The sequence below is a fragment of the Mus musculus genome, chromosome 8 (genome assembly GCF_000001635.26).
Source record: "Mus musculus strain C57BL/6J chromosome 8, GRCm38.p6 C57BL/6J".
Lineage (NCBI taxonomy): Eukaryota > Metazoa > Chordata > Mammalia > Rodentia > Muridae > Mus > Mus musculus.
In genome coordinates, this window is record NC_000074.6 from 84060762 (window position 1) to 84087302 (window position 26541).

Below are 26541 nucleotides of genomic sequence, written 5' to 3' on the forward strand. Positions count from 1 at the left end.
TGTGACACCATTTCTTTGGGGATAACAAGAAATATATACTCCCTCCAGATAAGGAACAGGTGACAGACCAAAATAAGGATGCCACCAACATCCAACTTTGTAAATCGAGTTTTATTGGGGTTACTCAAAGGAGTAAGGTTACTCACAGAAGCAGAAATAACTCAAGAGACAGTTGCATCATGAAATGCCCACCCCAGCCGAGCAGTGGTGGCACACGCCTTTAATCTCAGTACTTGGGAGGCAGAGGCAGGCAGATTTCTGAGTTTGAGGCCAGCCTAGTCTACAGAGTGAGTTCCATGACAGCCAGGGCTACAGAGTAACCCTGTCTCAAAAAAAAAAAAAAAAAAAAAAGAAAAGAAAAGAAAAGAAAAGAAAAGAAAAGAAAAGAAAAGAAAAGAAAAGAAAAGAAAAGAAAAGAAAAGAAAAGAAAAGAAATGTCCACCCCAGCATGAATTACAGATCACAACACTGGGAACTTGAAGCATTCTGTAGTCTGTAGGAAGTGCAGCAGGTGGGAGAGCATCGTTTCCAGGCACCTGGGCTTCTCTCTGCTTCTTTCAGGTGGCTTAGTTTTTTTTTTGTTGTTGTTTGTTTTTCTTAAGACAGGGCTTCTCTGCAGGGCAGTGGTGGCGCACACCTTTAATCCCAGCACTTGGGAGGCAGAGGCAGACAGAATTCTGAGTTCAAGTCCAGCCTGGTCTACAGACTGAGTTCCAGGACATCCAGGGCTACACAGAGAAACCCTGTCTCCAAAAACCCAACCCTCCCCCCCCCCCCCCAAAAAAAAAAAAGACAGGGCTTCTCTATATAGCCCTGGCTGTCCTGGAGCTCACTATGTAGACTAGGCTGGCCTGGAACCCAGAGATCCTCTTGCCTCTGAATCCCAAGTGCAGGGATTAAAGGTATGCGTCACCATGCCTAGCTCATGGTCTTTAATTTCCTAGTTTTGTGTGTGCCTGGGTGCATGTATATGCACTGTGTGGGTTGCAGGAGCTCCTGGAATTCAGAAGAGGCCATGAGAAGCCCTGGAACTGGAGTTACAGGTGTTCGGTAAGCTGCCATGTAGGTGCTAGGTACCAAAACCATGTCTTTTGTAAGAGCAGAAAATGCTCTTAACTGCTGAGCATCTTCCTAGCCCCTCCTTTAGTCTGAGATTATCTCTTAGCTGTCCTTACTACTTATATAAGTTTGGGGAAGGAAGAACCTAGAGAATCTGATCAGTTTCAGGGACTTCCTGAAGCCCTTGAGTTGCTTACTTTCACAAAGATGAAATAAATGTTTTACTTTCTCTTAAAACAGTTTCTTTTCTTTCATTTAAAAAAACCTTTCATTGTTACACATTTTTAGAGTCAGCCTGATGGTTACTCTTGGTTGCCAACTTGGCTACATCTTTAATCGACTAAAACCCAAGTGACTGAGTACACCTGTGAGGAACTTTTTTTTTTCCTAATTAAATCACTTTAAGTGACTTCCCACTTTAAAAAACAAAAACAAAACAGACAAACAAACCCCAAGGTGTCTCTATTTGCTCTGGCTTTCCCAGAACTCTTTTTATAGACTAGGCCTATCTCTGGCTTCGAGTGCTCATTAAAGGTGTGCAGCATCACACCTGGCTGGGAAGATCACTTTTAATCCAATACTCTGAGGTATAAATATAAATCCAGATTTTTTGAGGTCAAAAGATCGACCTTTCATCTGGGCCACAGCTGTTGGGGTTTGGTTCTATTGCTTTGCTTTAGTTCTTATTTCGGCTCCCAAAAAGCTGAGCTTCCAGGCCTGAGGGTCTCTGCCCCCAGCTGGCTTCTAATGATAATAAAGAATTGTCATACAGCCAATGGCTGGGCAGAAAGATGGAGGCATGACTTTTAGAGGGGCCAGGAGAGAGAGCAGAGAATAGCAGAAAAGATAAAACTTAAAGGTTGACAGCATGTAAGAATCCAGGAAAGTGGCCCTAGAGGCCACTTCCCAGTTGGGTCTGGACTAGCAGAGATGAAATATAGACTTTAAAAGATATTAACTCAGGAATACTGGAGGGGGGTTGTTTTGTTAGCTATGGGGAGGATTAGAAATGCCCAGCCATTGGCCAGTCAAGGCATATATCAAAATTAGCCTGTGTGTCTATGACTTTCATTCTCTAATCCAGAGGGCCCTGACTGGTGGCTGGAAGAGCAACCCACTAGGAGCCAAAGTGGTTTAACTAATTCACCACTGCACACAGCTTCTGATGGCTGCTTATATAAAGGATGTAGAAGAAGGAAGCTCTCATTCTTCACCTGCTTGCTCTTGTTCACTGTCAAATCCATTCCTTCACTGGCATTAGAGCCTACTTCTTCAGGAATCTAATGTTTACTGAAGACCAACTGAGACCAACAACTACTGGATTCTTAGACCTTTTTTGTTTTGTTTTGTTTTGTCTTGTTTTTTGAGAGTGTTTCTCTGTATAGCCCTGGCTGTCCTGGAACTCACTTTGTAGACCAGGCTGTCCTCGAACTCAGAAATCTGCCTGCCTCTGCCTCCCGAGTGCTGGGATTAAAAAAGGTGTGTGCCACCATACCTGGCCTCTTAGACCTTTCATTGGCTGACAAACATTGTTGGTCTAGTTGGACCACAGCCTGTAAGGCATTCTAAGAAATCCCATTATATATATATATATTCTCTAGATAACCCAAATATAGACAGGGTCTCACTATCCTGGAACTCCTCATGTAGATCAGGCTGGCCTTGAATTGAAAATATAAGAGATCTGCCTGTCTCTCTGCTTCTTGAGTGCTGGGATTAAAGGTATGTACCACCATGTCAGGCTAGAACACTTTATTGATTAATCTCTCTTTTAACATCCATCCTGTGCTTTAAAAAAACTTTCTTCCAAGATGCAAGGTTGTAATCTGCTACCCAACAGCGTTCAGGCGCAGGAGTATGTGTGTGTTCAAATGGAGGGCAGAGGGCACCACTGGCTGTCAGTCCCCACGCATGCTTCTCAGTGGCATGGAGCTCAATGACTCGGTGAGCTGGCCATCAAGCCTTAAGAACCCTCCGCTCTTCACTTTTCCGGGACTGACATCACATTCAGATCCGCTTATTCACAAGGCAAGGGATTTATCCACTGAGACTTCCCTCACATCCCTTTTTTTCATGTTGGAGATAAATCCAGGCCTTGAGCATGCCAGGCAAGCTCTCTACCACCGAGTCAAGCTCCAGACCAATGCCTTCTTGTCACTCTCTAATTTGTGTCCCCACCCCCTCCACTTCCTGTGAACTGGTGCACCAGCTGTGTGGGCGAGAGGCTCGAACCAGGCCCATGTTCTGGCCGGGTGTGTCACCAGAAAACCACTATGAACTTCCTTTTTCAGTTGAAGAAATTCTTTCTGGCCTCGATTCTGCCTGTTTCAGAGTTCAGGGTCTTCTGGGAGCTGGGGAATGATGGGAAGTACAACCAAGTCTTCTAGGTCCCTTCGCACAAGCATTCTTCCTGTAATCTGGAAACTCAAGTCTTCACAGAAGTGGCAGTGGGGTACGAGTGAAGCTCCCCTGCCAGCTGAGGTGTGCTTCTGTGCCCTCTGGCCTGGATGTCTTTCAGTGCTTGTGGGTTCTTGGGACTGGGAACAGCTGTGTTTCCTTCTGCTGAAGCTCACACTTGTGACATGGGAAGCCTGACCAGGGACACAGCTGGGTGCTGCATCTCCAGGTGCAGGTGGGGCAACCCTATTCCTTGGAGCCACCATGTATGTGTTCACCTGTCACCAGGGAGAATGCTTTAGTTGCTTGGGATGTTGCATCTCTGTAGAATTGCCCGGTAACCAGGTGCATCCACCAGATGTGGGCATCCTCTTTTATTTTTGCAATTCCCTGTCTCATCTTGTTTTGTGGTATGGAGATGGAACTTCTGGTCTCAATTATGCCTTCTACATGTCCAACCCCTCAGTGGGGTATTCTGAGACTATCCTACAGCTGGGCCACAGATAGAGCCTGTATGGTAGACTTCAGGCAGGTGTTCTGTTGGTGAGCTACATATGTTCTCACTTTTTTTTTAAACTTTTAAAAGCATGTTAAGAACAATTACATTTTTTTTTACGTGTACTGGTATTTTGCCTGCATGTATATCTGTGCAACATGTCTGTGTCTGGTGTCCTCAGAAGCCAGAAGAGGGTGTCAGATTCCCTGAAACTGGAGTTACAGGTGGTTGTGAGCCCAAATTGCCTTGTAGATTCTGGAAACTAGTGATCTTAACTATTTGAGATTATTCTCGACCCCTTCCTCTTACTTTTATGTTAACAACAGCTCTCACATAGGCTGGCCTCAAATGTTCCATCTTCCTGCCTTGGACTGCAGAGTGGTCCAGGCCTTCCTTCTACTAGGTTTTGTGGTGCATGCCCCACGCCCCACATTTTGAGGGGCTCTCCTCAGAAAATAATGGTCACAGAAGCCTCTTTCTCCCTTCTCTCTTTTCCAGTTAGAGCAACTACAGGGCCTGTCTAAAGCATGACTCTGTTTATTGAGGTTCTGACATTATAGGTAAGACAAAGGTAGACACTTGTCTGTTTCTACATGTATAATTCTGGACTTTGCATATGAGAAGTATGGGGATTGGGCTCAGAAAGGTGGAGTCACTTTGTCCATATAACACAGCAGAGCTGGAATGAAGGCTCCAAGCTTTGAGCCTTTCTCCATCCCCAACTCTATAGGTTTTGGGGTGGCAAAACTTAAGGTGTGGTGGTACACCCCTGTAATCTCTAGTGCTAGGAGGTGGTCACCATCAACTTCAGAGGTGGTTTGGAGCCAGCCCTGCCTCTAAAACTTTGTCTCAAAAAAACCCAAAAAACAAAACCAAAAAAAAAAAAAACCCAAAAAACAAAAAACATCGTTTTGAGCTGGGACTTGCTCTATAGCTCAGTTCTAAGCAATCTATCTGCCTCAGCCTGCAAAGCAGCTGTGTCTACATGGCCACTCTACCCATCTTGGACATTTTTGTACATTTTTTAAGTAGACAATAGGCTATTAATCAATTGGTAAAGCGAAAGTGGTTACTATAAAGGAACTAATTAACATATTCATCATCTCTCTCACAGTTATTTATATTCCCTAGTGGAAAAAGCAGTTAGAATCTCATTTAGAAAAGAATCCTGACTCAATAAACAAAAATATTTGAACACAGAGCCACTTTCCCCTAACCTAGGTGCCAGCAGAATGACTGCATTTGTTTGACATTTGGTTCTCCGTGCGTCTTCTTTTTCCCATTAATTGATATTTTAAAAAACTGCTTTAGAATATTATCTTGATGATTAATTTCTGAGCTCGAAGCACTCACTCCCTTCGGAGCTATTTCTGTTTCACCTTCTCCGGCTGCAACTGACCTATCTCTTGGGGAAACTGAGGCCCGGAGCGGCGGGGAGCACTGGGGATAAACGCCGCTGACCTTTGCTTATCGTCTTCTCATTAAATGTCTGCTGGCCAGAGACCTTTTCACTGCCTGAGTGGCCGAGATAGCGGCGCGGCCAGGCTGTGACCTTTCCGGGGCTCCGACTAGAATCGTACCAGCCGATTTCTCTCAACCCTCTTGGACCAAGAGAACGCGCCTGTGAAGTCAACGAATTCCGAGTTCGGCCTCCGCCGCTGACGTCACAGAAGGGCAGCACAGAGTCGCTGCGTTCCTTGGGGGACATGAGCGCCAGAGGCAAGAGAGTGGCCCAGCAAGGAGGAAGTCTTGAGGTTTTCATCGGTACGTAGGACCGAACTACAACTCCCGACGCCCCGTGGACCTGTGCAAGAGAGCGCGACAAACTTTTGGACGAGATTGATCTCTCGTTAGTCCAACCAGAGAGCCGACTTTGGAGCGGCATCCCACCCCCTTGTAATTCTCAGGGCTGCTTCCTCGCGCGAGTGACGGGCTTCGCTTGCCTTTTAGGGTTTAGCTTTCTCTGACGGACGTCCGAACTGAGGAATCGGAGCTCGGTGAAGTCGAGAGGGTACTGAAAAGCGTGGATGGTAGCCAATAGCATGCTGGAAGCGCCCAGCGCCGTCCAATCGCTGCCCTGGAGGTCCGCCCTGGCGTGTGACGTAGTAGGGTGGGTAGCAACAGTTGCCCCGGTGAGGGAAACGGAGGCGCCATAGCCACGGTAGTCGTGGCGACCAAGCAACCCAGCAACGCCAGTCAACAACAACAACTGCGGCCGCCCCCCACCCCCACGCCCCCGGCCCGGCCTGGGGACCCCGGCGCGCTCGGTCCCCTCTGCACAGCGCCCACGCACCTCCTCAAAGCCTTCCGCGGACACAAGTGCGGAGAAGCCGAGGTAACCGGGGCAGCGCCCGGCAAGCTGGGCGCGCCGGGGCGGGCGGCCGGGCCCGCGCAGCGCCTGTCGCTTGAGTACAGTCCTGAGGGAAGGGGCGGGCGGTCAAAATGGCGGCGGCGAGTGTCGGGACTGTGGGGGAGGGGGCCGGGGTTCGGCCGGGGCGACACCACCCGCCCCCGGACCCGCAGCCCGGCCCCCGCGAGGGGCGGGTGCTCGCAGGCCGCGGGCGAGTGGAGGTCGGGCGGCTGGGGCGGGGGGCGCTTTTATGTGTCGGGAGGTGCGGGGAGGCGGGTCTGCGGAGGCTGGACCAATGACAGCGCGCGGAGGCGGGGCGAGACTGGGAGGTGGGCGGGGCCTGGCGTTTCTCCGCCCTCAGAGTCGGGTGCGGCCGCCGACACTGGGACTGTCCGGGTGTTCCGGATGAGGAGCAGCAGCTTGGGGTGCATACCTGCCTGAGAATTAGAACCCGGATGTGCAACTATTCCATCTCGGACCTTTGTTTTTCTTTCTATAAAATGGGAAGAATTGTGGCCATCTCCTTCTGTATAGTTAACTCTAAAATTCCTCCAAAGAATTTCCCTAGGGTTCACCCTTGAATCTTACACCACACCGGTCTACTGTTTATCAATGAGACTTGATAACTTGTTTGTGTTGATTGCAAAGTGACCCTCACTCTTAAACCCCAGAGGATGTGAAGAGATGGCCAAGTTTCAATAAGATTGGCTTTAATTTGGGGGATTTAGTTGTCAGAAGTTGAATCTCCTCCTGGAGAGATGTGATCTTTGGCCAGAGATGTAGAGGATCCCAAATTGTTCTCTGGTGTGCTGTCTCATCCCTAGGTTGGTGCCGGTATCGGGCACTTGTTTCTGGTGATTGGGGGTTTCTCCGTAGCTATTAAGGTGGTCACCTGTGGAAACAGCAAGCCAGTGGAGCTGTCTTAGATTCCTCAAGCCACATCTCTTGGCCAGTCAGTCAGTCAGGCCAGTATCAAGAGGGTCACATGTCATAAGGTGGTACAGGTCCCACGCGCCAGGAGCCGGTATAGCATCAGAGGCAAGGAGAGACATTTGTTAGTGCAGGACCTTCGTGTGTTGTGTGTGTGTGTGTGTGTGTGTGTGTGTGTGTGTGTGTGTGTAGGGGGTGTGTAGGGGGTGTCCCAGAACTCCATCAGCCATGGCAGTTCTTATTGGCTGCATGGGCAGCCAGGTCGTTGCACTTGGCACTGGCATACACTGCAGCCCTCTTAAGGGGGTCGACTTTTCCATTGGAAATTAAGCAAGGAAACAAGGACTCCCAGTTGTAGGGACTTTTCCTACACCCGTCAAAGGGTCTTCAAGTTCAAGGCTATGAGGATTAACTTTGAGGAAGATGCTGGCTGGAGTTAGCTAGGTTGCTTTTTAAAAAAAGCCTTCACCTCCTATCAGGGAAGGCCGACCTTGGAGCAGAAAGTGATGGCATTGATTCTGTGACTGCTTTGGCCTCGTCCTTTCCAGTAATTGTCACAGTTGAAGGGCTCAGAAGGGTCATTTGGCTGGGGAAGATTGGCACTGCCTGAGCTTTTTATAATTCTACCTGTGTGTTCTTGAGTGAATCCAGTCACTGGGGGAGGGGGGGTGTCCATATGCTCTCATCTAGAGACACAAATCGTTTTAACTTCACGTTACTGTGTGTATCTCCCAAAATATGTCACATACTAAACATCAAATACACAGTGGTGTTCAAGTGATGTCAGCTGCCGTTAAGATGACGGTCACTTCCTGTCCAGTCGTCGGAATTAGCTGTTGGTGTTGTTTTATCATTTTGTCAGAGAGAGACGCCTGTTGCTGTGAGCTGACAGGAGGAAGCTCTAGTAAGGAGTTCAGCTCTCTTGTTTTCCGGGAATTGAACCTAAGACGCCCCCAGACTAAGCACAGGCTCTGCTCTGAGCTATTCACCCAGCCCTCAGTATACCTTTTACATGTAAAGCATCTACATTTATTTCCTTATTTCATGTGTCTGTGTCTACATGAGCACACGTGGGTCGCACAGCATTCTTGTGGAGCGGGGGACAGCTAGTGGGGGTCGGCTCTGTCCTTCCAGCATTCAGTCCATGGGTCTGAACGTGTTTACTTAGTAGCAGGTACCTTTTCCATGCTAAGTTACCTTAGTGGCCCCTTTACTTTTTATTTTGAGACATGGCCCTGCTAAGTTGTCCAGGGAGGCCTTAAACTTGTGAGCTTCTTTGGATTCCTAAGTAGCTAGGATGACAGGTCTGTGTCACCAAGCCAGACATAGAGTTGTACTTTCTGTGGAGAAGTGTTGCCCGATCTGCTTGCCCCTGAGTGACCTTTGTTCCTGGGAGTAGCCAGAAAGAAAAGTGCTGTCTGGGAAGAGGTCTTGACTCAGCTGCCAGCTCTGTAGGTCTGAGGCAGAGCTATGGAGAAGGTGGGAAGGGGAATTCTGGAACCAGGACTCACCTTCTTCCTTGACAGCCCTGAACTAGAGAGGGTCTCTTATGTGTGGGTCCTGTTGTGCAGGGATGACAGTGCCCCAGGGTCAGCCAGCACCTGGCTGCAGCCTCCTCTGGAGTCTCAGTCGTCAGAGCATTCCCACTGGGCTTCCTTCCATAGTCGCTAGTACTGTCTTCATTCAGCTGCATACCTATGCCCAGTGCACAGAGAGAGCTGAGTGCCCGGGGGCTTGGGTTCAATGGAGAACACTTGTCTAGTGTGTGTAAGACCCAGCGTGCCATTCCTACCACTGCCAAAAAGGAAGGGGTGGTGGTGAACTTTCAGTGTATGCCCTTCATCCTAGGAGCCGTCATCCTAGGAGCTGGGAATAAAGGGTGCCTCTCTGGAGCTTGCCTTTCTAGTTCAGCAGGGAAGAGAAACTGTTAAGGAATAAAGGCAGGGCTACACAGTGGCAAGAACATTAAAGAGTGGCTTCAGAATGCATGGGGGAGGGGCACATGGTGACCAGGGGAAGTGGCCTGAATGTTAAGGAGCTAGGCTGGGCACAGGGTTAGAAGAAAATGCTAGGCAGTAGGGAAAAGAAGGTGCACAGGCCCCAAGACAGGAGGGAATAGAGTCTTATTAGACTGAGAGCCAGAGTGGCTAAAACATTGAGAGCCAGAGACCCATGGGGTCTGGAGGGACAGTCCTGAAGGCCCCACAGTCATGAGAAGGATTGTGAGTGTTGTATGTTCTCTGATGAGACGTGACACAGTCCAGGTGCTCAAGAGATCCTGCAGGCTCTGGACGTATCCCTGAGGACAGAGGCCATGGGAAGATGGAGAAGCAAGGATGCCTAAAGGAGAAGTAGCCAGCCCAGAATAGGCATGAGAACGACTGAGAAATGAGTCAGTAGAGGCCAAGGGCAGGGCGCACTAGTCCACTGGACTCCCCACTTCCCTTCAGACCCATTACCAAAACTGTCCTACAGATGCCCTGGGTACCTTTTCTCTCCCTCTCCTGTAACACCTGAATCTCACATCTGTGGCATGTCTGCCAGCTGCAGCCTGCTGCCTATGTCTTGTGATAGGATACAACCTCACCTGACTAGGCCGGGCTGGTCTGTACTGCCCTGCACTTCCAGCCATGCTGTCTGTGTATGAAAGGGAGCTAGGCATGACTTTGACAGTTGGGATGATTGGAAAAGATCAAAAGAACATTTTATAACATGAATATTTTATAAATGCCATGTCCTGTGAACAGTCATAGCATTGAAATCTGTATGGAGTTGGTTTTCTTGCCCCAAGTCTGCAACACCTGCTCAACTGTTGCTCTGTCACTGCGTTGGCAGAGTCAGCTGGGAGCCAACAGATACAGTCTGTCCACAGAAGCAAACATAGTTACACTCAGCTCTGGGAATAGGTTCAAGCATTCATGGGAAACTAGCAGTTGGCTTCACAGACCTTGGTGTGTTAGCGGTTGGTTCAGCAGCTCCTTGACAGAGCACCCAGGCAGGTTCCAATTTTCTTGTACTGCCTTCCATGAACCAAGGGTCTTATGCTCAAGTGCATGGAAGCATTCATGCCCCATCTACATGTATGATTCATCCCCCCACCCCCACCCCGAGAGCCTCAGCTTAACCTGGCTCGTGTAGGAGGGATGGCTGAGAAGGTACCCAGGAACCCTTTCCTGCCTGAGAGCCATCTAGCCCTGAGGTAGCCTGGGCTAGGTTAGGTAGTCTTGGACTTCTGGGAGGGTACTGTGAGGGACTAGCTAAAATATATTTGGGGACACTACAAATGCTGAGCTCTGTTAAGACATCTCCCCAGGGGCTGCCTATGCAGGGCATGTGTAGTTGTGAATGGATGGTAATAACACCTCTCAATGTCCAAGCTACTCACTGACTGCTACGGTGATCATAGTGGATTTTTACAGTGGCCCTGTTAGCCCAGGTCACAGATGGGTAAACTGAGGCACAGAAGTCAGTCAATGCATAATGTTTACACAAAGGTTCACGTGGGGCACATAGTGATGGCTACAAACCCTGAGCCACATTGGCTCGGATGCAACCCCTTAACATTGCCAGAAGCTGGGGTCAGTGGAAGATGTGCTGCCCTCTGTGAGGTGGCCTATGGCCTCTTCCTTCTCTGATGGGTAAACTTCCCTTGATGCTCAAGTTCTTGGCAGGGTTGGATGGGGTGGCATTGAGGCTGGCTGCTACTCTGTGTGCTACTTGGGCTCTGTAGTCTCAGTGTCTGTCTGTCTGTCTGTCTGTCTTACACACACACACACACACACACACACACACACACACACACTTACTTCCATGGGAGCACTTTTGTCTCTAGGGTCTATGTTACAGACATTCCTCAGTGCCCAGCCTTTCCTTCCTCTTTCTCTCCCTTCCTTTTTTGGGGGGGTGGGGGGAGTGGGAGTGCTGTTAAGGGAGTATCCCAGGCCTGGTGCATGCTGGGCCAGCAGCTCCACAGATCTGCATGGGAGGCTGCCATCAGCCATCCCACAGGGAGGGAGTGGAGGAGCTCCCCCAAAGCCACTCAGCTGGGCCGGTCAAGTTCAGGCTGTGCATTGGCCCTGTGCAGGGCTTGTTTCTCAATTGCCTCCCAAGTCTACCATCTAAGGGTGGAGCCTAGGTTCCTGGAGAGGCAGGCACTGGGAGGCAGGGGGTGTGTTGAGGCCTTGCTGTCAGCGAGTCCCTCTTGGGTTCTTGTGCCAACTCCCTGGCTCTGGTGGGAAGGGCAGGGAAGGTTCTGTCTACTGTGAGAAGCAATTAGGTCTAGGCCTCACTGGTGTGGTGAGAACTCAGGGTCAGCCACGAGTCTTGGGGCTGAGTAAAGTTAGTGATGGATAGGACACCAGGGTGAAGAGCTAAGTTCTCGGTGGGTACCGAGGCTGGGGTGCCAGGTGGGTGCCACAGTGTCTGCGGAGCAGTAGCCGTTGTTAGGTTCCCAGCCTTCCCCTACACTAGAGGTCAACCTGCTCACATGGGTGGCAGTGGTTCCAGTTGGCAGGCTCTTAGCCTGGGTGCCGTGTGGCCTAGGGTGACAGCCAGGACAAAGACACAAGCTTGAGGTGCTAGAAATGGGCACCCTTCAAAGCCATTGCTGTCTCATGCTACGATAGGCTGCGTACTAGGCAGACAAGCTTCTGCACCTCGGTAAGACCGGCCACTCTCACCCTCGGGAGCACTCCACACCCCAAGCTTGCAGACCCATTGCTGCCTCAGGGCCTGTGAATGGCACCCTGCTGTGAGGGCACTCAGATGACCCTTGGCATGGAATTCTGAGAGTACACCTTTCTCTGTGACTTGCCTTTCCACCTTCAGACTGCAAAGGGCTCAGAATGCCCAGGGTTAGACAGGCCTGTCACTTCCCTGCTTTGTGGCCTGGGACCAGCACCTCACCTTCTCTGAGCCTCACCTCCTCATCTGGAAAACTGTCTAGATCCACTGTGGTAGTTGTAAATTCTCAAATAGAGTAGTGTGTCATGGTTGGTCTTGGCTCTCAGCTTGGCTGGATATGGAACAGGTTTGTTCTGCAGCAAGAGGCCTAGGAGATGCCCACTTGAAGGCAGTATAGTGGCACATGCCATTCCAGAGACTGGGGCAGAAGGATTACAATTTCAATTAGCTTGGACTATTTAGGGAGATCCTATTGTGAAAGACCAAGTGCTACGGATGCAGCTTACTAGCAGGATCCTTGCCCAGTGTGTGCTAGGCCCTGAGTCCCACCCCCAGAACACCAAAAGAAAAGAGATCCCAGCACTCAGGAGGTAGAGGCAGGCAGATCTCTGAGTTCCAGTCTAGCCTGGTCTACACAGCAGTTCCATGCTAGCCAGGACTATATAGTGAGACTCTGTCTCAAAGCGGGGAGGTGTTCTCTGGGCTCATTGGTGAGCGGGATGACATAGGTGCTCTAGAGGCCACTGACAGTCTGGAGAGTTGACTCAGGCATAGCCTGAGGCACTGTGGGCATGTTCAGGTGCCAGGGGGTGGAGGGCAAGAGCAACAGGCTCAGGATGAGGGTGAGGAATCCTGCCTGTATCTATTCCCAGATACCCCACAGGGATGGCTCCATTGTATGCATATGTAGCCAGGGATTTAATCGAGTTAGTGATGAGCCCAAAGACATCTCCAGGGAGCTGGGAGCTGGCTGTTTTCTTCTGCTGGTAGATTAATTCTTTTTTTTCTTCTTCTTTGTTTTTCTGTTTCTCTCTCCCCCGCTTTTCTACTCAAGGAAGAGGAAAACCGCCTTATTTATTATCATTCACTGTTGGCATGGCAACACAGTCCTATGTTACTGAGCTACAGGCAGCCCCACAAGCATCCCAGCCGCCACAGGCCCCGCCCCAGGCCCTGCCCCAGCCACCACCCCCAGCAGCACCCCAGCCTCCTGCTGCAGCAACCCCCCAGCCCCAGTATGTCACCGAGCTGCAAAGCCCCCAGCCCCAGACGCAACCTCCGGGCAGCCAGAAGCAGTATGTGGCAGAGCTCCCTGCTGCCCCTGCACCCTCACAGCCTGCCACACCTGCCCCATCCCCTGTGGCTCAGCAGTATATCGTGGTCACCGTATCGGGTAAGTTCACATCTGTACTTGTGGCCAGAGTGCTTGGAACATCTCTGGGAGGAGCGTGGGGAGCTCAGCATCCAGGGATCCGCTCCAGGGCTACCTGTGCAAGCGAATCAAGGCATCTCTGGGTAAAGGGACTCGGGCCAAGCAGAGGAGCTTCTCATCCTACCGGAATGCTTCTGTGTTTATCTGTCCCCAAGTAAAATGTCCTCAGAAAAGAGGATGGGATGGTGAAATTCAGTTTGCACACACCTGCAAGTGTCAGGCTGCCCACTGACCCTGCGCCTCTCTGCCTAGGTCTTACCATTGCAGCTTCTCTAAATGAGGACATGTGAGACGTGCTTAGAGCAGGTCGACCCGGAAGAGGTCCTTGAGAGATGCTGTCTAGATGGCTGAGATGTATTCTCTCTACTCCCTGGAGGAGCAGGACCTGGTGGCCAAGCACACTCCTGAGCCCATGGCTAACAGTGTAGCATGGAAAAGGTCTGATTTAATAGAGCTGAGTCTAATGTCATAGCCTGAGGATGTGGACAAGGGAAGGTCAGCCACAGCTGAAGGTCCCTCTGGGGTGTCACCACAGGTCTCCAGCCTCTGCCCCTCTTCCTCTTCCCTTCCTGGGAAGCAGAGGAAGGGGGCAGAAGCTGCACTCACCGGAACAGCCAGTGTGACACCTGCACTCTCTCTCTGCCCCACCTGAGCCTCTCTGACCTTAGTGGGATCAGGTCCTGGCCAGACTGTGCCTACGACTCCTCAGAGGTGGAGTGATCCCACCTGCCCCAGCTCTTCTGCAGGGGCCTGCAACTCCTGCCCGGAATACTCTTCTTTGTTTTGTTTTTGTTTTTGTTTTTCTTTGTCATATGTCCATAGACTACTAGCTCTGTGATTACTGATCTCTCATGTCCACCCAGTTGGCAGCCACCTGTGACCTTGCTCCTGACAGCTCCCACCAGGGTTCCCATCCTTTCAGAATCATGGGTCATCCTGGGCCTTTGTTACTCTTGGCCTCGAGGCGGTGCCTGGCCGGCTTCCTCCTACCTCAGACCTGTCCTACACGCCTGCCCAGCTGCCATCACATCTGCCTTTTTTGTTGCCTCCACTGTCTTCTGCCTCTGATCCATAGCAGCAAAGGGCTCAGGCCCTGCCCTGCTCCAGTCACCGTCCTCCTGATGGCCTCCTGCAGTGTCATGGCTCTCACTCCTTCCTTTCTCCCAGTACTGGGGTTTGAACTCAGAGCCTCACGCACTCTAGCCCGCTGCTCTTCAGCGAGCTCCATCCCTAACTCTCTCTTTACTCTTATTTGAGACAGGGTCTCATCAGCTGCCCACTCTCACCGAGCTCACTCTGCGCAGCCTTGCCTCCTTCACCTTGTCAGCCTTTTCCTTCAGCCTCTTCAGAAGCTGGTGACACCAGACCTAACTGTCAAACTTGCCATGTGCCTGTTGGGGTCTCCACCCTAGCCTCTGCCCTGAGCCCCAGGATCTTGTGACCTCAGGATCTTGTGACTAGCCCACCCAGGTGTGGCTACTGAAGGTCATCTTACGCCCTCTCCCTACAGGCTCTATGAGATGTCCCCTTCCACCCAGGCCCAGCTTAGCCTCTGCTTCTGTCCTGCTTCTCCAGATGTTGCTATTTCGCCCCACTCCCTCCTTCCTAAACCTACCCAGACCCTCTACCTCTACCACGTCCATGCCATCTCTGGTTAGCTCCGATGCCTTATTCTCACAGTAGCCACAAGGAGCCTGTCCCTAGCTGCTACTTAGGCCTCTTCACATCCCGTCTGCCACGATTCCAGAGCAGGGCTCTAGGGCATAGGAGTTTGCAGTATTAGAATGCTGGCCCCTATCCCTCCCAGAAAAGCACCCCTTAACACCTGTAATCACACTGGGGGAGGGGGTTGTGGCTGGAGGAGTCGAATTCCAGGCTAATCTGAGCTATAAATCAAGATCCCATCTCAAAAAAAAATTTTTCTGTCATCATTTTCTGAATAAGCTCCAAGTGCCTGTGTTTTGCCCAGCAGCTCCTAGCCCTGTGCCTAACATGACTGAGCCTCCCCAGCCTCCTGCCATGCCAGCTCACCAGCTTAGCTACTTCTCCTTTTACCTTGGCACCTACCACCTCAAGCATACCCAGGCTAATCTTTCTGCTACCTTCATCTCCAGTCTCTCCTCAGAAGCCACTTCCCTGCCCTCTGATCCCACCATCCATCCTTTTCTTAGCATATGGTAGTGATGTTTTTAAAGACAGGGTTCTGTCTCTAGGTTCTGTGCAATGAGTGGTGGATATAGGCCTGGCCCAGCACAACTAGCTGAGGCCATCTAGCCTAGCATCCCATTGCACTTGAGTGACCCACCACAAGTTCCTCCTGCAAGCATTTGGTGTCCTCAGAGTAGAATCTGGAATAGGCACACTGTTCTAGGCCCTGCCTCAGCTTCTCCTAGCTCTTCATGACACACCAAGTGAAGACCTGGTATTCAAAGTCCCGGGCCAGAGTGGCATTTCAGTCAGTCAGGCCTAGGTCAGTCTCACTAGCTGTGGGGTGGAGATATGGCATGCTATCAGGGGACAAAGCACAGGTCTGGGTTGGCTGCAGCTCTTGTCTGCAGTGTCACTCTGCCAGGCTCACACCTCTGGTTGGGCAGTGGCTTGTTGCTTGCTTTTTACCATGGTTCTGGGAATGCCATCCCACTGAGTTCTGGCAGGAGTGAGCCCAGCCCTGCAGGTGTCACTGTTACCCCCATGAGTGCTAAGGAAGAGGAGGGAGGCTGCTACCCACCCAGCTTCCGTGTTGGTGTCTTCCTACTCCCTCTCCCAGGCTGCCCTTGTGAGCCAGTCCTCTGAGAAAGGGGAGGCTGACACTGGAGAGGATGAACAGGGAGGTACCTAGGCCAGCTCCAGAGCCAGGAACAATCTGAGCTCACCAAGAAGGCTGCAGGGGAAGGACTGCCCGTACCCCTAGAGGAGGCAGCAGGAGTAAACTGAGACCTCTAGCCTGGTCCGGCCACGCTCTGCCCTAAGGTGACTAGAGATGATGGCAGGGAGATCAGGTTTCCCTGGTCAGATGACACAGAGCCATAATCCTGAGCTCCCCTGAGGCCTCTAGAACCTACTCCATAGGCTGGGGAGGTGAAGCCAGACCTGCCAGAGGGACCAAGGAGCCTGCAGGAGACACTAGGGCCACCAAGGCTTCTCTGCTTTGCTTTAGCTTGTGGTCCCCCAAAGGACTTGTGCCTCTGCAGGAGCACTGTGCTCACAAGAGGAAAATGGGAGCTGCTGGTCAGCGTCTCCAGGGAAGAAGGGGAAGTAAGGTCCAAGAATCCATGAGTCCTGGGCTTAGTAGGGGCCCAGAATCCTTGTCCTGATGTCCATACCCAGGAGCAAAAAGAGGTCCTGGCTGGCGAGAATGCCTCCTGGAGAGCTGGCTTGCTCTCTTTAAGCTGAGGGGTGAACAGGTGGAGGTGGAGAAGCCAGGCACTTGAAGGAAGGGGTGGCCACATGGAGATAGGCTGTCTGATGCAAACAGGACATTAGCTCTGTTCCTAACTCCAGCTTTCGGGTCCCCCTGCTTATGCACACACCCAGAAGAGAATTGGCCAACAGATACAGCTGTCCCTAGACTCTACTTTCCCCTCCTTTCCTCCCAGGTCACCTTTCAAAACATAGCTAGCATTCCCTCTCCTACCTAGGGTTGGTGGGTAGGGAAGAGCCCAGCATTAAGGGCCACCCCAAGGCAGATGATAGCAGGATTGCTTCTAGGATAGATGCCTGATTAGAGCAGATGCCCAAGTGTCCAGCTGCCCGGGTCTGGCTCAAGGGCCAGCCCCTTGGACATTGCAGGTGGCCAGGGCCAATGTCTGTGTAGCTTCCCACCCGGAGCCATAGCAGTTCCCCGTGGGTCTCCTCAGTCCAGTGCCCATCCTCGAGCTGGGCCTGGCTCCCTGTATTCCAGGTAGCCCAGTTACTGGGGGGAAGGAGAGAGGATGAGACCTGTGACTCTAGGCCAGCTTGATTTTCCCTCAGAGGGGCTGAGGGAGAGGGCCTTCTCTGGGAACCTGAGAAGACTAAAGCAGTTTTGAGGGAAGATCCCAGCAAAACCTAATTGATTATCACTGCTTAGAATTGGTGTAGGACCAAGCAGGCCTGGGAAGGCCACAGGAAGTCAGTCTCTCTCCCCTGACAGCTCTCCCATGCCTGGCCATTTCTGGGGCATATTCAGATCCTCTCAGGCGACTGAGCCAGCCTCCTGCCCTAGCCAGCCCCTTTTTCTGTGTCCCTCCTGGAAGCTGAGCCCTATTATGGAAACCTCAACGATATGTGTCTTTGAGCGCCCCAGTTCCCTGTGCCAGTCTGTTTGACTCTGCCTAATAAGATCAGCAACTTAGAGATGGTGTATGGCTGGGCATGATGGCATATGCCTTTAATCCCAGTACTTGGGAGGCAGAGGCAGGTGGATTTCTGAGTTTGAGGCCAGCCTGGTCTACAGAGTGAGTTCCAGGACAGCCAGGGCTACACAGAGAAACCCTGTCTCGAAAAACCAAAGGGGGGGGGGGAAGAAATGGTGTATGGAGTTGGGTGATGTGGGCATACAGGGAACCCCTGGACCCAGGCTAGCCCCCCCCCTCAGCTGGGTGATACGAGGGCTTTGTCACCTGAAAATGAATGAGAAAGGCAAGTACCAGCTCAAGGGGCCCAGGTCCCCCTAGAGTGTCACATGGCACACCAGAAACAGAATCAGTGTTCACTGCCGTCCCTTTGATTACCCTCGTTGCCATGTAGCCCTTTAGGAGATCAGGTGACCTCTCTGGACCTCTACCTTTACCCCCTGCCAGATCCCAGAAAGATGGGCCTGGGGCCTTGGTTCCTTTAGGCAGTACTGGAGAATGAGAACAGGCTCATGGCTACCCCTCCTGACCTTGGCCCCTGAGCTACTGAGGAACTAGTTAGGCTATATGTAGGGGTAGGCCAGATAACTTCCCAGCTTGAGCAAGAATCTCCTGGCCATTTGTCTTGGGGGCACTGTCCCTGCACACTTCTCTGCTGTCCCATGAATCACGTAGCAGTATGTGTATAAAAATGAGACCTGCCTCTGATGATAGCATCTCTGGGTATTAGCCGTCCTCTTGTCCTGGCCCCAGGCCCCTCAGCAGCCCGAATGAAGCAGATTGTTTATCTAAGAGGGCTTGAAGGAGTTCTGAGCCATGGTAGGGATTAGTTGTCCAAGGTGTTGGGTGTAAAGCCTCCTGTACACTCTGCTGTAGTGCTAGGCTGGCTCCTGCGATGGATTAGGAGCAGGCATGGGCACCATGTTCTAAGATTGTCTCTTGGCTGCCTGCCAGCATAAGTACCTGCACTTGGGGCTCTGAAGCCCTTGCTGCCTCCACTCTACTCGGGCATGGGAAGAAGGCTCGAGAGCACTTCTGACCACTGTGTTTCCTAAGGAGCCAGGAGAAGCTCAGCACTTGGTCCTTCTTGAGCTGCCAAGACTTGAGCAAGAAAGTGAGGATCCAGTCTACTGTCTGTCCATGTCCATGGTTCTGCTTTCGTGGGAAAGAGGCTCCTCAGACATATTTCAGAACAGAGAGATCAGGGGCTAATTCCATATGCCAAGGGTCCCAGGTCCTCTGCATGCTCACTCCATCTTGCCATGTACCTCCGACAGATGCTAGAGAAGGCCAGGCAGGACTTGGAGAAGCCAGGTCTCGAGGGTGGACTGTAGGCTGCATTGCCCTCTGCTGACGGGCTAACTCTTGGAATAGAGACAGAGACGGTAGGCAGAGCTGACCTGCCAACCTCTTCCCACAGAAGGTGCCATGCGGGCTAGTGAGACTGTGTCAGAAGCCAGCCCCAGTTCCACGGCAAGCCAGACCGGTGTTCCCACCCAAGTGGTCCAGCAGGTGCAGGGCACCCAGCAGGTAGGACATGGCCTTCACTGGGGGAAGAGGCTCTCCTCCACCTTACCATGAACATCTGTTTACCTGTCTTATCAAGATATGGCATCAGCCACCTCCACCCGCCCATCCTGGTAAGCAACCCTCATTCAACTCCTTTCTTCTTGCCTCCACAGCGGCTGCTGGTCCAGGCAAGTGTGCAGGCCAAGCCAGGCCATGTGTCCCCCCTGCAGCTTACCAACATTCAGGTGCCACAGCAGGTAAGGCTCCTGGCTCCAGCCTCCTGTGGGGCAGAGAACTACTTCCCCACTGCTTGCTTGTGTCTGTTCTTGCCAGAGTCCCAGGCAAGGGTATCATCCTCAGGCTGCCTCAGCTCCTGACTCTGGGCAGTGGCCTCTAGAGGCAAGATTAAATACCCTAGGGGCCAATGGCCAAGCAGCCTCAGGAGTCACTGTACTGAAGACTGGGGAGGATCAACAGCAGGAAGCCTGTGGGTCCAGACCCAGCATCTTATAGTGGAGTCCAAGAAGGCCAAGGTCTGGTGCTGGTGCCCTTGACTGCTCTAGTCTCTCAGCTCATATTTGGACTGTGCTAGAATGCTGGGACCCAGCAATGGGGCATAATTAACATGTGCTCTGTCACCAAGCTCCATTCCAGCCCAGTGCTAACAGACTGTAAGGATAAGAACGTTCCTCTCCTGTAACAGGGGATGTTTTGAGATAGGGTTTTCTATGGCCTGAAACTCCAGATATAATGGAGTATGGCCTTGAACTCCCGATCTGAGGAGTGCAAGCATGCACTGACAGTGGGCTCTAGCATACATTCCCTGCCTTCTGAGCCAGGAGCCAGCTCTGGCTTTGCTGCTTCTTGGCTTCAGGGCTCAACAAGCTCCACATCAGCTTTGAGCTTGTGTGTCGCCTGCTATGGAGTAGAGCCATAACTGTGCTGTGTTGGGTGCAGGGCAGTTCCTGGGCTGACAGGCATGGGTGAGCCTAGAATGTTCCTGGTGCATAGGTGCTTACTGAAATGCAGAAGACTGGAGGGGCTCGTTAGTGGGATGATATGTATTAGGGCCTGGTTCCATCCATAGCATGGAAAAACAAAACTCGGGACTTGGCTGTGGCTGGTGCTGCTACTGACCATGCTCCTTTTTCTTTTGACCCCAGGCTATCCCCACACAGCACCTGGTGGTGCAGAGCCCAGCACCGGGCACTAAGAGTGGCCAGGTCTCCCTGACGGTGCACAGTGCCCAGCAGGTGCACTCTGCTCCTGAGGTAAGTGTGCCTCACTGACGTCGTCCCATCTTTCTCTGTTCTAGCCATGGGCCCCAGCAGCATATTTGTCCCCCATGACCTTTTTTTGAGGCAGGGTGTTACAGTGCTATGCAGGCTAGCACCAACCTCCTATGTGGAGCAGGCTGGTCTCTACCGTGAGCTCCTCCCGTGTTAGTCCCGAGTGCTGGGTGGCAGGTGTGTACCGCTGTGCCTGGCTTCAGCTGGAGCTCTTTTGCCCTGAGTTCACTTGCAGCTCCTGAGTCCTACACCCTGCTCCAGTGACTCTGGGTGGGTTTCCCAGCTAATGTCTGCCTGGCCCTGCCATCCCAGCCGATGTTGAGAGAGCTGTAGTCCGGAAGTAAAAGAGTTTTCTCTTCCAGCTTCAGAGTGAATAGAGTCCCATCATGAGAGCTTGGAACACACACACACACACACACACACACACACACACACACACACACACACACACACACGAATGAGGAGAGCCTGGAGGCAGTGGGCTGCAGATGGTCTTGAGCTTAGATTAAGAGTGCAGGGCCAGACAGGGCCCTTTAATCCCAGCATTTGGGAAGCAGAGACTGGAATCTCCATGAGATTCCATATTGAGTTCCAGGACAGTCAGGGCTATTACATAGTGAGACACTTTCTCTAAATAAATAAATAAATAAATAAATAAATAAATAAATAAATAAATAAATAAATAAATAAATAAGAAGGAAAGAAGGAAGGAAAAATAATACAGGGCCAGATGCCAGGCTTAGCTGAGTCTTTGGGCAGGTCTCCAGCATTATAGCCCAGTATTTCCTGTGTATAACAGAGCTAATGGCACTGGGTTGCCACACATCTGCATACAGAGGCTGAAGCAGGAAGGTTTCAAGTGTGGTGCTAAATTGCATTTTATAGAGAGACCCTGTCTCAGGAAGAACTAGTAAAACCCATGATTCATCCACTTGCTCACATCAGAATTGCAGTCCACACTAGTGCAGCATGCCCTAGAGCAAGCACAGGCTCACTGTGTGGCCCTGGGCATCTCTCTCTGGGAAATGGGGGTCTTGAAGCATCCATTGCAGCAAGCAGTGGGGGCAGCAAGAGGTGAAAGTAGATTCAGTGTTGTTACTACTGTCCCATTGGGAAGCCTGGCAGGATCAGGAGGAGCTGGGTCACGGGACCAGACTAGCTCCCAGCCTACTCTTTCTCACCTTTGCTGCAGCTCTTCTGATATAGAAGCTACAAGTGGCCTCTGGCCCTCATGGAGGCTGAGACACCTGGAGCCCCATCTAGGTAGAGTCCTGCAGAGCAGTATTTGTGGCTGCTGTGGGCTATCCCACCCTCTCCAGAGTCCTTCTGAGGCAGGTTGTTAGAGCCTGGGTGCCCCAGACACAAGCACAGCTGGCCCTGACATTGTCTCTGTTTGTTCTCTTACAGAGGTCACCAGTGCAGGCCAACAACTCCACCAGCAAGACAGCTGGGACTCCTGCGGCCACTGTGCAGCAACTACAGGTCCACAGCGTCCAGCAGAGTGTCCCTGTCACCCAAGAGGTGCCTGACCAGGGCGGGCAGTAGCTAGGGCCATGGGTATAGGCCAAGTAGCCACCTATGTCTGGGTCCCTGGCCTGTGGGAGCTAAGCAGATGGACCCAGCTCCAGCCTACCATGTGAGCATTTGACGAGAGCCTCTCTCTGCCTCTATCTAGATTCAGCGTCCCTAGTTGTGACAGTTGTAGAGGTGCCTCACAGGGCACATTATGGCTTTGAAAACACACACTGGTAGGCCAGAGAGATTGCTCAGTGGGTAAAGCACACTTGCCACCAATCCTGATAACTGAGTTCTGACTTCTACACACACAAACACACACACACACACACACACACACAGAGACAGACAGACAGAAAAGAAAAGCAAAGCCTGCAGGGTGAGCATTTGCCCATCATACACAGGCCCTGGGTGTCATCTCTTTTCTGCAAAACCAAAAAGCCAGCTTTCTGGGGAGAAGAAGCACCAAGGCCTTCAGATTTTACATCTGTTTTAATTTTTCTTCAGATTTTACATTTGTTTTAATTTTTTTTTAGTGAGCATGGGTGTTCTGCTTGCATGTGGGTCTATGCACCATGTTTGTGCCTAGACGTGGAGTTAAAGCTGTGTCGGTGCTAGGAATTGAACCTGGGTCCTCTGGAAGGACAACCAGTTTCCTTAACCACAGATCCATCTCTTAAGCCTGCCATTCTCACGATGTGCTCAACCTTCCAAAGGAGACTGAGTTTCCTAATACCATCACAGTGGCCTGAGCAGGCCAAGATGCAAGGATGGTCTTGTATCTCCTTGTTAACTGCTTAACTCTTGGGATTCTTGGCTTTTCAAGAAAACAAGACATGGTTTGTGTGTCCTCATAGCCTCAACTACAAGAGACTCAGGCCAGATCCCCACTTCAAGGCCAGTCTGGACAATGTAGTGAAACCCTGATTCAGAATAAAAATTGAAAAACAGTGCTGGGGTGTAGATTAGTGGTAGAGAGCTGGCCTAGCATGCATAAGACCCCAGGTTCCCCAGTACCAGGCTGAAAACCTCAAATAGGCCCGAGCTGTAGGCTCTTCCCTAGAGGAAATGGGAACCTTCTAATTCAAAGGATCCACAGGTATTCCCTTCCCGTGCAAGAACCACTCTGAACCTCCAGATGGCAGAGGCAGGCAGTAAGAGACCTGGAAGGCCTGTATTAACTGGACCCCACACGGAAAGGCTGCTCTCTGTCTGAAGAATGACAGCCTTTCCCAAGACGGCTGTTCTGAGCATGCATGGGACAGGCTGCCCTAGTTGCCATGGTTACCATACTCGAACTTGCCTCTCCTTGCCCTTCTTTGCCAGAGGTCAGTAGTCCAGGCCACTCCACAGACCAAAGCTGGCCCGGTGCAGCAGCTGACTGTGCAGGGACTGCAGCCAGTTCACGTTGCTCAAGAGGTGCGTGTCCTATCTGTCTATGTCGGGGCAATCAGACTAGTCCTGGGCTGTGGCTGGAGGTACAGGCACCTAATCCAGAGGGAGGAATGGAGCCAGCTGGGGACCCTAAAGGGCAGACAGTGGGGGCAATTGAGGTTTGAAGCCCTGCAGAAGTGAGGTTTCACTCTAGCCCTCGGCTTCAGACTTCATCCTGAATCCGTCCCCATCCCAGCACCTGACCACTCAGGACACAGGTCTTGTTGAAAGAGGGCTGGATTCGAATTCCGCTTCTTTCTGATAGTGCCCAGTTCGTTCCTCTCTTCTCTAAGGAGATCCCAAGTGGGGAATCTTCATTCGGGTGGCCATGAGTTCACAGCCGGGTGATACCCCAGTGTCTCTGTTTGTCCTCCAGAGCTCAGGCAGTCAGTTTCCCGCTAGGAAGGCAGAGCAGCAAGAAACCCGGCCCACGCCGCCGCCGGAGCCGCCGCCCCGGCCTCCCGGGCCTGGGCCAGTGTGCTGCGGCGAGGTCTTGCAGCTAGGCAGCGAGCAGCAGCCGCTCCATTACGAGCCGGGTGTGGAGCAGTGGGTGGAGCTGGTGGGCATGCTGCCCCCACACCTGCTCCTGCCGCAGCAGAGGGTGGTCTTCGAGCCACAGCGGGGGCTCTCGGCCCGAGCCAGCCCCGACCTGAGGGTCAGGATCCACAGAATGCCCCAGGTGCTAGTGTTCGGCACCGCCCTCAAAGTAGGTGGCGGCGGACAGCGGAGGCACGGCAGGGGGCGGAGGGCGGGCAGGGGAAGGGCATTCAGCCCAGCAAGCCGCTTTGCCTCGCCTTCAAGTCCAGGCTCCCAGGCTTCGCCCCTGCAACCCAAGGCGGGTGGGGTGAGATGTCTTTACCCTGTCCCCCAAAGTGCTGCCAGTCATTCTTGTTCTGCCTCAGGGACTGGGTCCCAGACACGGCTCCTGCAAACCAGGGTTGGGGGTGGAGGTAGGCTATCCAGTACCTGCCCCTAAGGTGTTGTCAGTTGTTTCTAGTTGTTCTATCAACTGATCCCTCTTCAGGCTCCACCCCTAATCTGCTTGGGAAACCTTTTTGGTTTCCAGAAAACCCCCAGGCCCGGTTTTTAGATTGCAAACCCACCTCTCAAGCCCATTGCAGAATTCTGTCTGGTATCCCCTCCTTTGCTCATAAGCCTTAGAAACCTCTTTGCCAAAGCAGAGAATCCCAGCACCTCCTGTTTTCCAGCCACAACTGAGACCTGGCCCCACCTAAGCCTCCTACCTAAGCCTCCCACCTCTGGCCCATGTTGTTCAGAAAACCATGATGTGCAACCTTCTAGATGGGGATGTATGTGGGCATCAGTGAACCCGTGGGTGGTGGTCAGCCCTGACCCATGACCCTGCTTTTCCTCCTGCTTCAGGTACAGCAACTCCCTCAGGTGCCTGTCCCACACGTGTATTCCAGCCAGGTGCAGTACGTGGAAGGTGGCGATGCCAGCTACACAGCCAGCGCCATGTAAGTGGGCAGAGGGTGGAAGGAGGGCTCAGATGTGGTTAGGGCCACAATTCTAACTCCCAGCTGGCCCCCAAGGCTCAGGTGATAGCCCCACACCTGTGGGGTGCCAGGAATATAGGCAGCTGGTAGCAGAAGAGACACTGGCCCATTGGGAAGGCACCTCCACAAATTAGGAGCTGTGCAGTTAGATGGATCTGGATTTTAGGCAGGAAAAGGGGAAAGAAAAAGCATACATATATGTATTTATACATACATTTTTACAACATAAACTTTTTTTGAGACAATGTCTCTCTGTATAGCCCTCACTGCCCTGGAACTTGATCTGTAGACCAGGGTAGCCTTGAACTCAGAGATTTGCCTGACACTTCCTCTCTCGTGCTGGAACCACAGGTTCTCAATCTGACCCTCAGTGTCCCACAGAGTAATTAGTGTGTCCCGTTTCTCTGCTTCTACTCAGAAGTGCTCTGAGCATAGAACTGTCCTGTTTGAGCAGCACTGGGGAGGCAGAGGCAGGAGGATTGTCTTTTGTTATATTGACTTATGTGTGGGGAGAGTGCATGTGCTGTGGTGCAGGTGGAGATCAGAGAACAACCTAGAGGAGTCCGTTTTCTCTCTCCTTTACACAGGTTGCAGGGGCAAATCCAGTTCCTCGGGCTTGCATATTCTGTCTTACAATTTTTCTTGGGGGTTAGGGAGATAAATCAGTAAATGGCTTGCTTCTTGCTTATCAGACCTGAGAAGCAAGGTCATGACCTGAGGTCAGAACTCAAGTACTAGGTAAGAGGTTCATGTGGTGAGTCTCTGACCCCAGAGCCACCTTGCTGGCCCTCGTGTGTGTGTGTGTGTGTGTGTGTGTGTGTGTGTGTGTGTGTGTGTGTGTGTGTGTGTGTGTGTATACACATGTGTTCGAGTGTGTGCATGGGATGATGGGGGGGGGTTGTATGCACCATGTATTGAGCGTAGTGCCAATGCTAACACTGGAGTCTGTTTGCTGTGTGGCTTTGGGGATCAACCCCAGGTCTTCGGTCTTGATGGCAAACATCCCCACCCACTGAGCCACCTGCAAGGCTCAAGTTTTCCTGCTTTAATCACTGTCACATTGGGAGGGCTCAAAGAGCAAAAGTGAGAGGTGGCCCTGCCTGTCCCCTCCCCACAGAGAGCCTTCTGCCTACACACAGGGTGGTCTTTTCCTCATCCCAACCTCTCGTTTCTGGCTGTCCATCGGTACCCAGTGGAGGACTCAAGGCAATCATGTTGCGTCTCCTCTTCCTGCCTCACCCCCTCTAGTCTGCAGCCTGCAGAGATGGGCCCAAATGTTAGGGTGGCTTGCTTGCTACAGTTGCCCCTCTTAGATCTGCGGCTTATTACCCTATGCGGCACTCAGGACATATTCTGAGTTGGAGGGGCAGCTCCCTGCCAGGAAGAGGTAGCCAAGGCGGCCCCTCTGCCTACCCTGCAGTCCTTTGTACTTTGCCTTCCCTCCTGTATCTCCCTTCCCTGGACTGAGAACTGTTTGTCGTTGTTGCCGAGGAAGTACGTTCTGCATTCTGGACCCTGTCTTGTTTTCTCCTCTTCTGCAGTAAGGAAATTGATTCCTGTGCTGGAGTGCAGTGGTTCAGTACCAGTGAGTGCTGT

The 26541-nt window shown here is 51.9% G+C and overlaps 1 protein-coding gene and 1 non-coding gene across 10 annotated transcripts in view; both read left to right on the plus strand.

Moving 5' to 3' along the window:
* Window positions 1-2802: 2802 nt before the first annotated feature.
* Window positions 2803-26541, plus strand: part of Rfx1 (regulatory factor X, 1 (influences HLA class II expression)) — a 33438-nt gene continuing 9699 nt past the window's right edge. For 3 of the 9 annotated variants that reach the window (XM_006530779.4, XM_011248329.3, XM_030243362.1), the window contains exons 1-10: window positions 2803-5716; window positions 5903-6287; window positions 12970-13308; window positions 19102-19211; window positions 19364-19447; window positions 20354-20461; window positions 21887-22000; window positions 23321-23413; window positions 23805-24134; window positions 24812-24906. In XM_006530779.4, coding sequence (XP_006530842.1) covers window positions 13011-13308; window positions 19102-19211; window positions 19364-19447; window positions 20354-20461; window positions 21887-22000; window positions 23321-23413; window positions 23805-24134; window positions 24812-24906 — 1232 coding nt within the window. In that variant the 5' untranslated portion in view covers window positions 2803-5716; window positions 5903-6287; window positions 12970-13010. Of the gene's footprint in view, window positions 5717-5902; window positions 6288-12969; window positions 13309-19101; window positions 19212-19363; window positions 19448-20353; window positions 20462-21886; window positions 22001-23320; window positions 23414-23804; window positions 24135-24811; window positions 24907-26541 lie in introns of those variants that run through there. The other 6 variants (XR_003947247.1, XM_030243361.1, XM_006530778.4 and 3 more) reach the window with 5 other exon arrangements.
* Window positions 25338-25425, plus strand: Mir709 (microRNA 709). Its single transcript, NR_030490.1, has one exon. It is a non-coding gene; the product is annotated as a microRNA 709 (primary transcript).